Source organism: Hirundo rustica, chromosome 3, assembly GCF_015227805.2.
Source record: "Hirundo rustica isolate bHirRus1 chromosome 3, bHirRus1.pri.v3, whole genome shotgun sequence".
NCBI classification, from domain to species: Eukaryota; Metazoa; Chordata; class Aves; order Passeriformes; family Hirundinidae; genus Hirundo; species Hirundo rustica.
In genome coordinates, this window is record NC_053452.1 from 43,943,187 (window position 1) to 43,958,431 (window position 15,245).

General features: G+C 38.9%; 1 protein-coding gene across 1 annotated transcript in view; it reads right to left on the reverse strand.

Annotated features, from left to right (window-relative positions):
• EGLN1 (egl-9 family hypoxia inducible factor 1) overlaps positions 1-15,245 on the reverse strand; it is a 34,203-nt gene that overhangs the window by 2,704 nt on the left and 16,254 nt on the right. The window contains exons 2-4 of the mRNA XM_040058542.2: positions 5,448-5,567; positions 3,188-3,324; positions 1,778-1,845 (exon numbers count right to left, since the gene is read on the reverse strand). Of these exons, the coding sequence (XP_039914476.1) occupies positions 1,778-1,845; positions 3,188-3,324; positions 5,448-5,567 (325 nt within the window). The remainder of the gene's footprint in view (positions 1-1,777; positions 1,846-3,187; positions 3,325-5,447; positions 5,568-15,245) is intronic.

The following is a 15,245-nucleotide window of genomic DNA, read 5'->3' on the forward strand; positions in this document are numbered from 1 at the left end:
CTGCAGAAATATGAAAAGGAAAATGGTATTTTTCAGCATTTATCAAAGTATAGTCTAACAGTCTACATCACTTTCCAGAATAAACTTTTACTATCAAAACACAATATCCCATAAGCAAGAAAAGCTCACACATATTCTGCATGGCTTTAGTTAGACTGACACTTATCGAAAAAAATGAATTGAATTGTTTTCTATTTTATGACATTTTATTCTATAATTTCATATATTATTATCAGTAGAAAATAAATTGGATCTTGCACAATTCTTGCTGCAGATACAGAGCAAAGACTGCAATTTTAATTGCAAATGAAAACTGAAACCACAACAATATGGTAATATAAACCCATTACAGAGCAAACACACTGAAGGAGGAGGAACTTCCTCACAGAAAAGGTGATTAAACACTGGAATGAGCTGCACAGGGAGGTGGTGGAGTCACCATCTCAGTGCCACTGTCTGCTTGACAGGGTGGTATTTGGTCATAGGTTGGATTTGATGATCTCGGAGGTCCTTTCCAACCTAACTGGTTCTGTGATTCTGTGAAATTTAAACAACCCAGCCTTCCTTCCTTAAGAGCCTGCAGTTGAGGGGGACCCTGGAAAGGGAGGTGGGCAGAATAGAGAGCACCTTCCCTTCAGTCTTGAGCCCCTCCCCAAACCATTTCTCTGCACTCCCTTTGAAAGAGCAGCTGCTCAAGCTGCACAGGGGCAACAAAACAGCTCTGATCCAGCAAGGCTGACTCCAGGAGCTGCAGAGTCGCACACTTGTGACATGAAGGCTTAGAGACAGACAGCCTTCCTGTGGAGGCCAGGCAGGCTGACTGCCTGGGAAGTCAACTGTGCCCTGCCAGGCGTGCGCCACCAAGCAGTGGGACAGCCTGCCCGGCTGGAGATGAGGGGCTCCCTTTGAAAGCCAGGCAGGAGCCGCACTGCTCTTGCCACACCCAAAATGCACTCTCACCAAGAGCCCCAGGAGGGACTGGACTGAACTGTGCACAGCTCTGGGGCTGCTCAGGAGCTCCAGTCAGCAATGAATAGAAGTCTCAGTTGGAGATGAGTGGCGCCCATCTTCAACATCATTGGTTTCAGAGCTCTTGACAAAGCCGTATTCGTGCGTGCACTTGCAGTACACCTGATTTTGGTTTATTTTTAAATTACGGTAGCAAACACAAAATTGTGACGGCAATTACAAGCATGACAGAAGTTCTAGGCCATTTCTCCTTATAGTGCTAATTTGAACAGGAAAATTAGATCAACTTCCTCTTGGGGGAGAAGCCAGAGAAGGAAAACAGATGCTGGATAGGTGAAATTGGAAATGAAGGAAGTAAGTCCATTCTTTTAATTACAGATTTTAATTTTAGGCTTTTGTTTCTACAATATAAAAATTCTAATCAAGTAAAGTTGTATTCACTTGTTGAATCCCTATATTTGATCAAAAATATTTCCAGAGCTCTCAGTTCTGCAGTGCCTTACAGTCTCTGGCATATTTACCCTCCACATATATTAGGGAGACCGGAGTAGGGAGAAACTGTATCCCCCATGTAAAAATACTGAGCAGCCCCGAGGTCTCAGAGGAAGTGTAAGCAGGACAGGCATTGACCTGATTTCATGAATCACTGCCCAGGAGCAGTTCAGTCCCTGGGTCACCTTCCCTGTAAAACCAAACGCGAGTTACTCCGCTTTCTCTCTCTTTTTGTGCAGAGGGTGAGCCAAGGAGATGAGGCTAGACTTAGCTACTCTTCCACACAAAAGTAACAATGATATTAAGAAGAGCTTACCTGTTAGATATTTTACTTTAGCTCGTGCTCTTTCATCTGCATCAAAATACCACACTGTTATTGCGTACCTAAGGAAGAAGAAGAAAAAAGCACTCCTGAAATATGATACCAGAGAAGCATGACATTAAACACAACCTAAATCAGATAATACTTCTGCCGTCTGACAGAAGAAAGTTTTCATAAAGCAAGCAGTGGATTTGTTGTTTTTTTTTTTTTTTTCTACTGGTAGGTATTATCTGAAAAGTCACTGAAAGGGTGACACTGGTGCTCTAAGTTTACATTTCTTTTCCTAATGAGTTACTGTTACAGTTCTTGTCAAGAATAAAGTCTGCCCGCATCACCTTGCCCTGTGACCTCATCTGTTTACTAGGTCAAGTTCATCATTGAGTCACACTGCAGGATCATATTTTTTTGGACATTTGCCACATGGGACAATTAACTACCCCTTCTTACATGGCTCCTCTGGTTTTCCACTGCCCGTAGAGGATTTAAATACAAAATTCCAGCTATTGAGAAAAGACTTTAAGGAGCTTTAGTAAATGGCATTTCACCCTCTGACTCTTCTGGGAGTAGAAAGGGGGAGGGAAAAGTGGTACAGCTTCTGGAAAAGCTGCCAGAGGATGCGCTGAAGGCAGTTCAAGTTACTTCTTGTAAATGTAGTTGTGTTATCTCAGCTCCAGTCAATATTCAGTGCCCTGGCCATCCAAACATGTTAAAACATGGGCAATAGGAAGTGTGTATCAACGACTCAAATGATTTACCTATTACCATTTTCTGGAAATGTCACTTATCATGTGGGGGCAGAGAATGCAGGCACCTTTAACATCAACCACTGCTCTGCACTGAGGGACAAAAGAGAGATCAAGTTCCCCCTGTGCTTCAGACTGGGAGCAGCTCCTCTAATACTCCATAAAAATATTCATGTATCAATGGTTGTTTCTGTTCCACAGTCCTCATCTAATTCCCAAATTAGAATGTGGTAGCTTAGTTTGAAAATTACTATTTTCTGATAGCACCCTCTCAACAAGAGGGAACATTAAACTGTAGCACCCAGTCAATCTTCCAGTAACACAGCAGGGTGCTAAGGATAAAGGGAAGGGAGAAGGGTGTAAAGCCACTACAGAGCAATAATGAAGATGGCACCCTCTGGCCAAGTTGGGGTCTGCTTACGGCTCTGTGTGCTCCCAGCCAGTTCTGTCAAGCACACACTCAGAAACGCCCCCATGCACGCTCAGGAGGTTTTCTCCAAACTAAGAGATCAGACAACACTACAAGCTCAGCAACACAGCGGAAGCCTAATCATCCATTAGCAGAAAAACGCCTTTTAGTCAGATACCAATTCACAGCATCACTAATTTCTCATTTCTTGCTAAGACAGGCATCATGCAGTAGAGAGTCCATCACTCTTACCTTGTAGCAAATGCTGGCTGTACTTCATGAGGGTTGCGGCGATCAGACCAGAAGAATAGCAGTCTATCAAATTTGGGTTCAATATCAGCAAATTGGGCTTTACCTTCTGGAAATATCCGAAGGATGCCTCCACTTACCTACAAATGAAATATTTTTAAACAATGCTTGAGAGCCATGTCTCACTGTACTTAAAATTCCTGAATATCACATCTGAAAATATTTCAGACACTTGGAAATGAAACAAAAGCCTTTATCAGGTGCTCTAGAAATTATGATTCTATGCATTTTCTGTCAATACCTTTCATTTAACAAAATGTTTAACACATTTTTCACTGAGTGATTTCAGAATGCTATGTGCATTCATGTTTAAGTAAAAGCTTAGATGGGGGAGTGCATTACCTATTAGCAAAAAAAAAAAAAAAAAAAAAAAAGGACAAGACTGACCGATATTACAGAGGTGGCTCAAAACACCCCGATACAGATGGGAGAATCTTTTTATTCCACATCTGAGTTTCACCTTTCCCCAGTAAAGAGATTATTTCATTCAACTGCAGCACAAGTTTATGCGCAATTAAATAAGGAAAGAGTAGGAAACTCCAAACTAAAGCTTGAATCTGTGCTACTCAGGGTCAATTTAGATCTCTCCCAGGTTTTGAAAACCGCTGAACCTATCTGTGTATGTCTAGAAATAAGCACAAGTAGGTGGGCTAATTATATTTAAGTCACATTAATTTCTTCCTACTGATGGTGTTGATGTTGTTAAATTTAACTATAGATGGCCACCATAGACCTTCATGTAGTAACAGACATAACAGCGCAAGTACTAACACGGCAATTTGATATAAATTACAGGGGCATCTGTGATCTAAGTCAGTGAACAACTGACAATTTAGATCCATTTCTTCTCCTAAAGAAAGTTTGCCATTTTTTTTCAATAAACAATATACTTTGTAGTTTATTATTTTGTAATTTAAAATAGATTTTGCAGGAAATGAATGCCTCATAAATTAATTCCATAATTAAATATTCATAAATTAAATATCCAGCTAGTAAATTTTTTACAATGATGGTGAAAACGTAACTTGCTTGACTTCTGCACTCTGGTATGTATTTTTTTATTCCAAGAAAGAAACCATAAATCAACTAAAAATGCCCCAAAGCTGCACTTTAAGATGATTAGTACAATTGGTACAATTATATGAAAGATGCTATCATAACAAAAAAAATTATTTTCTAATTGTAGGATTCAATTTGACAAAGAGCACATCAGAAAGGAGAAAGCTTGAAACGCATCCATCTGACACAGCTTTCTGATCCACCAGTTTTACGCAAGTATGTGAAGAGGGAAAAAAAAAAGAAAAAACAACTCTCCTTTGCAATTTCTGTTATCCATACCTGGTGCACGCAATGCACAGAATCTGACTGCCCCTATGTACTCTTCCACATGCTACTCCCTTAGCATGATTAAACATCAGGAGTTTTATCTTGTTTTTTCCCCATACACAATGAGAATAAACTTCTCCATCATTAATGGCAGAGAAATCAAAGAACTAGCAAAGCTGGTTTTGCATGACTCTTTCATGGTCTCAACAGTGCAGTTTAGCTACATCTGTTCTTCAAAGCTACCTTGTCCCATTGAATCACTGGGAAAATACTTATTAAAAATTCACTTTACCATAGCCACTAGCAGTAAATTCTTAGACCACTTGAACTGTGTTATAAATCTGTTCTACACTTTGTATCTACAATGATACAAGACTTTTGCTGCTTTGAACTCTACTGACTTAGCAATGACTTTAACACTTGGCTTATTTGAAAATGCTCCCAAACTACAGCATCTTTCTTTTTATAAGCATACTCAAGCAATCTAGTTGCACAAACAGTACACTCAAAACTCAACAGGAATACAAGAAAATAAGAAAAATAATAAATATAAGAAAAAATTAAATTAAGAACATATGAAATTGCCTTTAGTTTCTCTTTGTGTTTAGGGAAGCATTTACCACTTTCCTTCAATCTTACTGTCAAAGAAGGTCCTGCTAACATAATTCAAAACCTTGAAAGTAAATGCTTAATCTCTATCAGCTCTCACTAGCAACAGAATTAGGGAGGCAAAGGATACCCACAGTTAACATAGTGTAAAAACACAACTAAGGCACAGAAATAAGGACACCAGCAAAAACCTCAAGCAAAGGTGCAGTATAAATAAATATATGTGTGTGTATGTAAAAAAACATTTTAGAAAGAAATTATTGCATACCTTGGCATCCCAGTCCTTATTAAGGTAATATATACATGTAACACATCTTCCATCTCCATTTGGATTATCAACGTGGCGCACATAGCCTGTTCCGTTGCCTGGATAACAAGCCACCATAGCCTGGAGTCAAAGAATCAAATGCAAGAATTACTTTTATCTCGGTGTGTGGGAAAAGTCTACATTTTATCTATTAGTTCTTAAGTAATTAATACATAAGCAATAGAAAAATTAAACCAGAAATAATGTGCCAAGGCATTTTTAGCCATTTTCTTTCCAGTTAAAAACTAGTTTAGAACACACAGAGATATTGACAACAAAGGCATGAAAGACACTGAGAGGAACACTTATTTAAGGCATGGAAAGCGGTGATACTCTCATATTGTGACTAATCATTCAGACTTCCCTCCCCTGAATGACACAGAAGAGAGGAAGAATGTCTCGTGTGTCATGTAATAGCTTCTCCTTGTGATAAGAAATCTCCCAGACTCAAGTTCAGACAGCTATCTTTTAATATTTTTTTTTTTTTTCGCTGTGTTTCCAATGCAAAGAATTCCTTCTCAAAAAATGTTGTCAAACTATTATTTTAAGGCGACTTTTAGACAAAACCAGTAGCCCATGTTACTCGATCACTCCAAGAGCATTCTTGGGCTTGTGTTTTGTCCTGTACATAGGAGGTCTTTGAACCTTTGTTGAAACAAACCTACACGTACAACAAAAACATCCTTTTTAGTCAAGAAGTGAGAAATGGAAAACAGACACCGAGCAGTAATCTGCAATAACCTTCTGACATCAAACGACTCGCAGTACAGCAGCGTATTAAACTTCCCATGCTGCACTTTGCTCAGCTGACTTGAAAGACCCCGGGAGGCGATTTTTGGAGTCTTCAGACATGCGGATGTGCGTGTGAAACAAACCGGCCCTTGCTCCCAGATGGCCAAATTAGCTTCATTAGCTATCAGAGCACACGGCTGGTGTGTCACACAGCACATCCCTCTATCTTTATGCCCTTGCTAGAAATAACAATTATTTCAGTTTTTTGAAAGAGATCAGAGCAAAGTTTTCCAGGTCAAGTCACCCACTGCCACCACAGCATTCAGATGTCTGCAGTGACAATATCCTACCTGCAAGAAATTGCAGCATGATTTAAAAAAAAACCAAACCAACCGAAAAACAACAAAAAGGTGAGTTTCTACCAACAAAGGAACATACTGCTGATCTCAATGACTGCCTACTGTATGAAAAAAATTTAAAGCTTCTATAAACAAACACTCCTGTTTAGATTTAGCCCAGTTAAGCCAGAACTCTAAGTCAGACCTCTGCATTGCAAACTCTTTCACCTCTCATGTACTACACAAAAAATATTTTCCCAATATTTTAATTAATTTTATTAATTAATTTAATTAATTTTAATTCCCCACCCTTTCCTTTAATATACTATAAAGAAGGCTTTCCAGAGTTTACATAACTTGCAATCCTTGAGGAATACATTCACTGCAGGTAGCTGGGTAAACTGTGCTTTGTGCAAACTGGGAAACAGTTTAAAGTGCTTGCAGTTCAATCAGTACAATATTTGCATATCACATGTAAGCAAAATGGATTTTGCTGTAGCAGCAACCTTTTTAAAAAAATTTATTTCCATATATACCCTACTAACGGGAACAACAGCTTTTAGTAGCTATGTCTAGGCAGAAATCAGAATACAGTATCTGCCAAGTTGTAAGCCTGTGACTTTAAATAATCCTAAATATAATGCCAAACTTCGTTCACATCATTTAGAAGTGTCTACATTGGATGAAAGGTACTCAAAAATACAGAATCCAAACACACTTCTAATTTTGATTAAGCACTTCAGCTTCCCAACCTCGTTACTGTAATCGTAATGCCTTTATCATTACAGGCCCGATGTTACGAAAACGTTACACGTATCAAGAAAGTGATCTAATATTTGGCAAAGTCGTGACTTACCAGTTTTGCTGCAGGAAGATAAACCCACAGAAATCAAAACAGTGAGTTAAAGATACCAAATAATGTAATAGGGTTCTGTAATTTCCTTTCATAGGGAGAAAAAAAAAGGAAGAAAACAAAAGCAAAGCTGGGCTGGAAGAGGAAGAGATTTGGTTCCCACTGAAAGCCAACAGTCTTGACAAAAATCTCCGATGTACCACATAAATTGTACCAAGCTCTCATGGAGCATGAACAGCGCTGAAAGCAGATCCAGATCTGATTCTGTAACAGTATTCCTAATAACAGGAAAGTTTTAATTTAAGGGGCTTTGCTGAAAGATATCATGCAAATTAAATGCTGACACTAACTGTTGCTCACTATCTGTGCGAAAACAGCTACTAAAAGTCTCTCAGAATGAGGAGAACTTTGAGATCAAGCAGTTAGAGCAATCTCAATTCGCACTTTAATCATGAGGAGTTAGACTCCAGGGCAACAAAACAATATTTCACACCAGACTGCTGAAGAAAAAGAGGACCAGCAACACTGTTTGGAATGTCTGCAGAAACACCAGTTGTCATCAACTTCACATAAAGAGCAGCCATATTCATTTCATGCAATCATTTGAGTCTAAAATACTTTCAATGTTTAAAAAAACCTCGTGTTTTTGACTTTAGAGTCTGAAACTTCTATCATCAACTCCAAGTGGCAAGAAACAGTTTTGTTGCGATAACTTATCTAATATGTATTTGTTATAACACTGAGAATGACTCAGCCCGCAGCAGCAAATTGGAAAGTCAACAAATTTGCAACTCAGCTGCTGTAGCATAATATACATTGCTTTTGCTGCGCCCCCAATTAACCTAAGATAAGGAAAGGTACAAAATGTAACAATTTATCAGACATGGGAAATACATTGCTTTGTGCAATAGCATAAAGCGGCTTCATGCCAAATTGTCATGTAGTGCAAGATTACCCTTACCTGGAAAGGACAAAGAAGTGATCCACATAAATAATGAAGCTTTTGTTGTTGTTCTAACATTTTACAGTACAAACAAGCAAGCAAAGAAAGTATATCCAAAACAGAGAAAAATTTGTGTGTGACCTTTTTTTTTTTAAACACTGTTAGTGGTGGTCAGTATAGCCAGGCATTTGAGACCTGAAAGTCCACGATTCCCTAACATTTGAGGCTATGAACAATAAAGTTGCTAACTTTCCAAAACAAAGATCCACCCATCTCATCAGCTGCCCCATAAAAGTAATCAGTTAATTCAACTCAAGGTATTGCTTGCATTTTCTTAACAGAAAAGGAGCCTCCTCTTTTGTCCTTCTTGGGCATTACAATTTTTAAGCATTCAGTAAACTTAACCTCTGCAAAAAGAGTATTGAAGTCACACACTGGATTTGTTCACTCACAAGATTCCTGTGCCAACACTCTTAATATTAACCTTCTTTAACCCAAGAGCATTCTGTTTTAGGCTGAGCACTCGTGTCTAGCACATGAGCACTGTCCTAAGATACCCCCTGGAATTCATGAGTAATCAAGAAAGCATGAAAGTGCTCTCTCCACACTGATATCTGCCCAACTTGTGTCTATCAAATCTAAGTACTCACATGCTAAAGCTCCTGCTGATCACTCATTTGCATACAGATGTTCTGTTTGCAAATGTTCTAACTCCGGAAAATAAGGCCATCAGCTCAGATAAGCAACATTAAGCAGTTAACAGAAGAACTAATAGAAACCACAGATTTTTTGCTAAAAATAGACATCCCTAGTGTGTCAGGCATTATTCTAATTAACAATAAAATGCACAAAGGTAACATTAGAGGGAATAAACCATAATACATAGAGTTTTTTCGCTACGTAAAGACACATCAGCTAAGACTCGGCCCTGGGAGGCATAGCACAACAGTGCAGCTGAAAACATGACTTCATTTGGGATTAGTCTCAGCCTCCTTTCACACAGAAGTATGACAGCCTCTCTCATCTATAAAGAAGGAAGGCTTGGAGGTAAACCAAAGCTTTTCCTTCTATCCTCTCCATTCCCTCTCACTGCTGTATGCTTGAAAGCTTAGGTATCGTTCCTTAAAAAAAAGGAAATATTACAGCAAACTCTTAGGAAAAACAGAATACCAGTAACATGAGAACACAAAATTCCATAAGGGCGGGGGGGGAAACCCCAAACCCACAAATACATAATGGAGAGGGTGTGTGTTCTATTAATTCATTAAACAAATATATTAAATATACTAATATTTAAACTTTATTGTTAAGCTCAGATTAAAGCTGCATCAGTCAAGGAGATGTCACTTTTGCTGTCTGCTGAAGGAACTGCAAATCTCAGGGAGCAAAACAAGATGTCTAAATACAAGACCGATGACTTCCTACCAAAATTTATCAGATGTGCTCACAAAGACTTCACTGGAAAAGCCTTGGCACTGGACAGACATCTGACAGATTATGCAAAGAAAGAAAAAAAAAACTCAAACACCACTGCAATGAAGAACCAAAGAAAAATAAAATCAGATTACAAAATTACCCAGCCCTGTTTGGTCTGTGATGTATTCTATTTCAAAAATTTATTCATCCCTAACAAACAAGAGTTCTGAGGAAATACCTTTCACTTTAAGCACACATCAGGCTATGCCTTCTCACAAGTTGAACAAAGTAACAGTAACATCAAAGGAACAAAAGACTGGTTTAGTATCACCTTCTGTGAGCAGGATCAAGACTACTGACTTACACAAGCTAGCAGGGTACAACTTGGCTTGAATTCGTAAGTCTTCTGCAAATCCTTCACAAGCACAGAGAGAAACTTCCAACAGAAAGAAAATGTCAACAGGGAGAACTCCTGTCAGCCTTTCCCAAAACAGAGCAATCTAAAAAAGGGTAAAATAAATCTGAGACACAGCTAATACAAGTATTTCTATACTGACTTCCATCTGAGTAAAATTTCTTAACTGTTATCCTCCATGGTTTAGTAAGCAAGGTTAGAGAATCAAGTTTTCACACACATCAACATTGTGAAACTAGAAAAGCTGGAAAGAAATGTCAGGCCCTGCAAAGATTTCATATTAAAAATTCATGCCTTGCAGTCATCAACTGGTGAACATACAAGAGGAAAGTAAACTACTACTTAGCAGCTTAAAAATTAATCAAAACATTATACATCCTCAAGAGAAGAATCTCTAAATCAGAAACTAAAATAAAGAAAAAACTGACATGTTGCAGCAGCTTTGAATCACTGATCTTTAAGCCCTATCTCTAATATTAAATTACCACTACAGCCATGCAATTTGTCCATTAGCAAAGAAGTTTGGAACCATTATTTTCTTTTGCATTTTTCTCTCCAGATATGGTAAACACCCAGCTGTAGAGTGAAGGGAATACCCCAAATACCGAATCAGAAACCAACAACTCCCCACCACCCAAACTAATAAACCTTGACTAAAGCTGCTATTTGTACCATGCTCTTGCAAGAACAGAGTAAGCTGCTCTTTCAGGAAAATACCCAAGCAACTAAAGAGGCAAGGATGACAAAAACAGGTCACCTTCTCTTGTATCTTGCAAAGTTTTAACAGCCAAGTCGGAAAGCTTGGCAAAGCGAAGGCAAACTGAACTAAGAACAGAGATGAAAAATGAACTTAGACAGGAAGGGAGAGAGGAAAAACTGAGAGCTGACATAGCTGCTTACACTATTAATAGAATCAGCACACAGCTATGTACATGGATTACATCTTCCATGACCTTCTAGGGAGTTCAGTAACCCGACCTACCTCCCTTCTTCCCAGGCTTTTCAATGTAACGCTCAAGATTTCTACTTGCTTTGGATAGAACCACACTTCATAAACATACAAAATCAAGGAACATACCATACCATATCATCAAAAGTTTGGCACAACATATTAATACCTTTGCACAGCGCTTATTTCTAACTTGCCTATCAGATGCTGATTTCTCAGAACAAATTCCAGAAAAAGCTTTGCCAACCCAGCAGTTCATTTCTCATCAAGTCATGGCTTTATTCACATCTCCATTTTTACGTGATATTTACCTGCTCATGACAGTCACTTCAAACATCCTAATAAACTGACACAAGCCAGAAGGCAGCATTTTTCATTCTGGTTCAGTGGTTCAGATTCAGCTGAGCTCTCTAGGGCCAGAAGAGCCACAGGAAGTTTGGATCCAAACAGCTTGAATGTAACTCTGGTGCCACTGAGCAAAAAACACCTCAGGTATTTTTCACTGTAGCAACATCTAGTTTGGTACTCTCCCTTTACCATTCAATTCTAACTGTGCTCAACAGTAGGACCACACGAAGTAAATTTTCAAGTATCCTTCCTTTAATCCATGCATATCCATAGGCTCCAATAAATTCTCTTCAGCTCTTGAATTGCTGAAGAAATGTGCCTGTGAGTCCAGATGATTCATCAGTTCTTACAACTGGCACAGGAAAAAACACAGAAATGCAGTTGGCTTAAGTGATATTCAGGAAATGACTGTGCATGTGGGATGTGCTTACACTTTGATGAATACACCTAACAAATAAAAAATAGGATAGAGATGCTCTTATGAAACTATCAAGCAAGAGGCAATAACCAGAGGGAGATGGTATTGACTCTCAACATCGGGACAGCAAGAAGGCATGTTCCTTGAATGGAGGCTTTGCCTGAGCCCTGAGGAGAGCAGGGCAATTGGAGAAACACATCTCCAAAGGTGAACACATGAGCAACTGAAACCAGTGCTGAAGACAGACATAACAGGACGATCTAAAACACATTTCCCAGCTGAAGTTCTGCAGCTCTCACCACTACTAAACTGAGATAAAAGTGCTTAAACATTAATGAGCTTTTCTGCTCTCCTATACCTCAGCTTGTAAAGCTGCAAGTCTCAAATCTCCCGAGGCAAAGAGAGGGCCGAGTCAGCTTACAAACAGCAAGGAAAAGGAAAGATTGTGTCTTCTGTAACACAACACAGTGGCATTTTCCAGGCTGCGAGCCAGGGTAGGTGGGATGTGCCTATTCTCAAAATTATGCTAGTTTTACCAAAAGGTGCTGTTTTAAAACTCCATCAGTGAAGGCACTGCAAATACACCTGCAGTCCTTCAATCTTATGAAGCCCTAGTTTCCATTAACTTAATCCAATTATTTATCAAGAAAATAAAATGGAGTTCAAATCTAAAAATGTACAGAGAGAGCTGTTCTCTGGCATAAACAGACTAATAATAATAATAATAAAAGTGAAGTTTATCTAATATCTCTGCATACAGATAATGTCTTCAAGTCTAAACCTTCTGTATTTCCTAAAAAAAAAAAAAAAAAAAAAGGCAAAAAAAGCATTTATATAAGCACATCCAAGATGTCAGTGCTTCAAAGCAGTAATAGCTCCCTCCCTAAGGTTCAACTCCCTCCCTCCCTCCCTAAGGTTCAACATAGAACATTCTGATAGATTTGATATCAAAGTCTACTGCAAACTTAAAAAAATAGGCCAACAACACAGAACACACGAACAAAAAAATCCCATAGATATACTTGATTGAGGCTTCTCAAAGAAAGTAGATGAAAAGCACTGTCACCAGAGGCAGAAAATTCCGTCTGAGGAGCAAACAACCCTTGGCTTTGCAGCTAGGAAGGTCTAAAGCATACTTTGATTTGCACCACTGTAAATCTGTCTACGGTATGAGTAAGTAAGTTGACCAATACATTTCAGATTCAAACAACTGTTGAATAATGTTAAATATGTCTGTAGAATTGGCAGGTCTCCATGGCTAACTCCCCATTCCCTTCAAGAGAAGGGAAGACTCATGACTCACTGTTTTGGTGCTGTGTAAAAATTTGACAGGAGTAAGTCAGTCAACACAAAATGCTAAGAGTCTGTTTTTAATACTGTAATTTCTTTGAAATTAATAAAACCATTTAGAAAATAAGTACTTTGAAACTTTTTTCTCCAAGATGGGGCAAAGCTTTCTGCTCACGCATGAGACTACTCAACTTCCTAGTTTCACCACTGCCCATTCAAAAAGGGCACAGAGCAGCAACATCTTTAACAACTAAAAATAACATAACACTAAAGTAAACTACAACAGTGCACTAAAATACTATGATGGCTCATTCAGCTACATCACTTAAAATATATTCTGACAGCACTTTGTGCACACCAGATTTCCAGAGCCAGCCATATGACATCAGCAGGCACACTGATGCACAACACACAAAAAAGCATGGTTACCTATTTTTAGATTATTATGTATTATATCAGCGAATTTTTTCAGTTATGTGAGATCTACTGGGTAAACTTTGAACAACTAGACTCAACCTTAAGATGTCTTTTTCAACCTTAATTGATGCTGTGACAACTACCTTAAAAATAAAGCATGCATATTGGCCCAAACATCAAGGCTGGGAAGGAAGAAACACTAGGGATTAAGGGTGGGAAAGAGGTGGCTGCTTTTTTTCTTTTTAAACCAAGCCTTACTGTATTATCTGTAAAAGTAAATGGCTGAGAAATTTGCCATTTAAAGAATGTCACTCATCATTTCTGCCATTCTTTCCTAAAAGCTATACAAACTGAGAAGCCTAAAATTTCCTTCCTATAGAAGACAAATCATCCACAATTATTTTGCTAACTACTTGGATGGAGATTCATTCCTTACTTAAAACTGCAATTTTGTTTCTGTTTTAGGGAACAAAATAACCACATAACTGAAATTTAGCTGGTAGGAAAGGTATCTTTATATAAATTTGAATGTTGCACAACTGCATGGGAACAGGATTTTGTGTTTAGCACTACGGTTAGCCAGATACTTGGAAATAAGTTGTGTACTGCAAGTTCCTTAAGTTTAGTAAATGTTCATGAAGATGCAGTAGAATGTCCAGATCTAGACCTCAGATGCCACCTCTAGATCTTAACCACAGAAAGATTTACTGTCACAAACTATGCCTAAGAGAATGATCTTAAAGCAGGTTTTAAGGTTGATTTCAAGGGAACATACATGATTCAGCACACCAACAGAATTCCAGACTTCACACCATATATTACAGCATTCGCTCCTACTATTAGAGGCCAGACAATTCTTTGAATTATTTATACATTACAGAAAAAGAAGTAACTATGCACTGAAATGCTATTACACATTTATGGACAGATTTAATTTATATTAGCACTGCACAGAAGTCTAAGGTTCAAAGCCAAACAGCAGCAGGCAGCCTGTAATATGCATTCAAGCCACCTACAATTTAAATGCAAGAAATGCTGACTCTGCCCATGCTACTTTTTATGGGCTTTCACACATAAACTGTCTCCATCCAAGCTGTTCTTTACAATCCCACCACAGTCCTGTAATAGGGCCTCTTTCCCAGCTGGCATAAACAACACTTAGGGGTTTTGTTGTTTTAACCAGATCACCCAGCGTACCCAGTTCAAATGCACGCAGGCATTAAACAAATCCACTGGCATTCCAGCTGTCCGAGTTCCCATCAGTCCTTGGGCAAAGCCTTGAGGAACAGCTGAGGCCATGCAGCACTACAGGCTGATCATAAACACCAGGAGCAGGACTGCTGACGTTGGCGTGCCAATCGGAAAAGTGACTCCCAAACCCACCCCTTCTCTGTATGTCCCAGCAGAGCCAGGCATGTCATTTCAGGTTAAGGGGGCATTCTGCTGCAACAGGGAGGCTGCACTGGCTCAGTGAACGCCTGGAGGAGAGTGGCTCAGGAATGCAATGTATTTGCTCTAGGAGCATGAGGCCTTGTGAGCGCGAGAAAGATCTGAACGTACCCAGCACTGACTCCAGGGAGGAAAAAACACCTGAGGAAACTGTCTGTGCTTGTCTGGCTGATATAAAAGCCCCGCTGTCT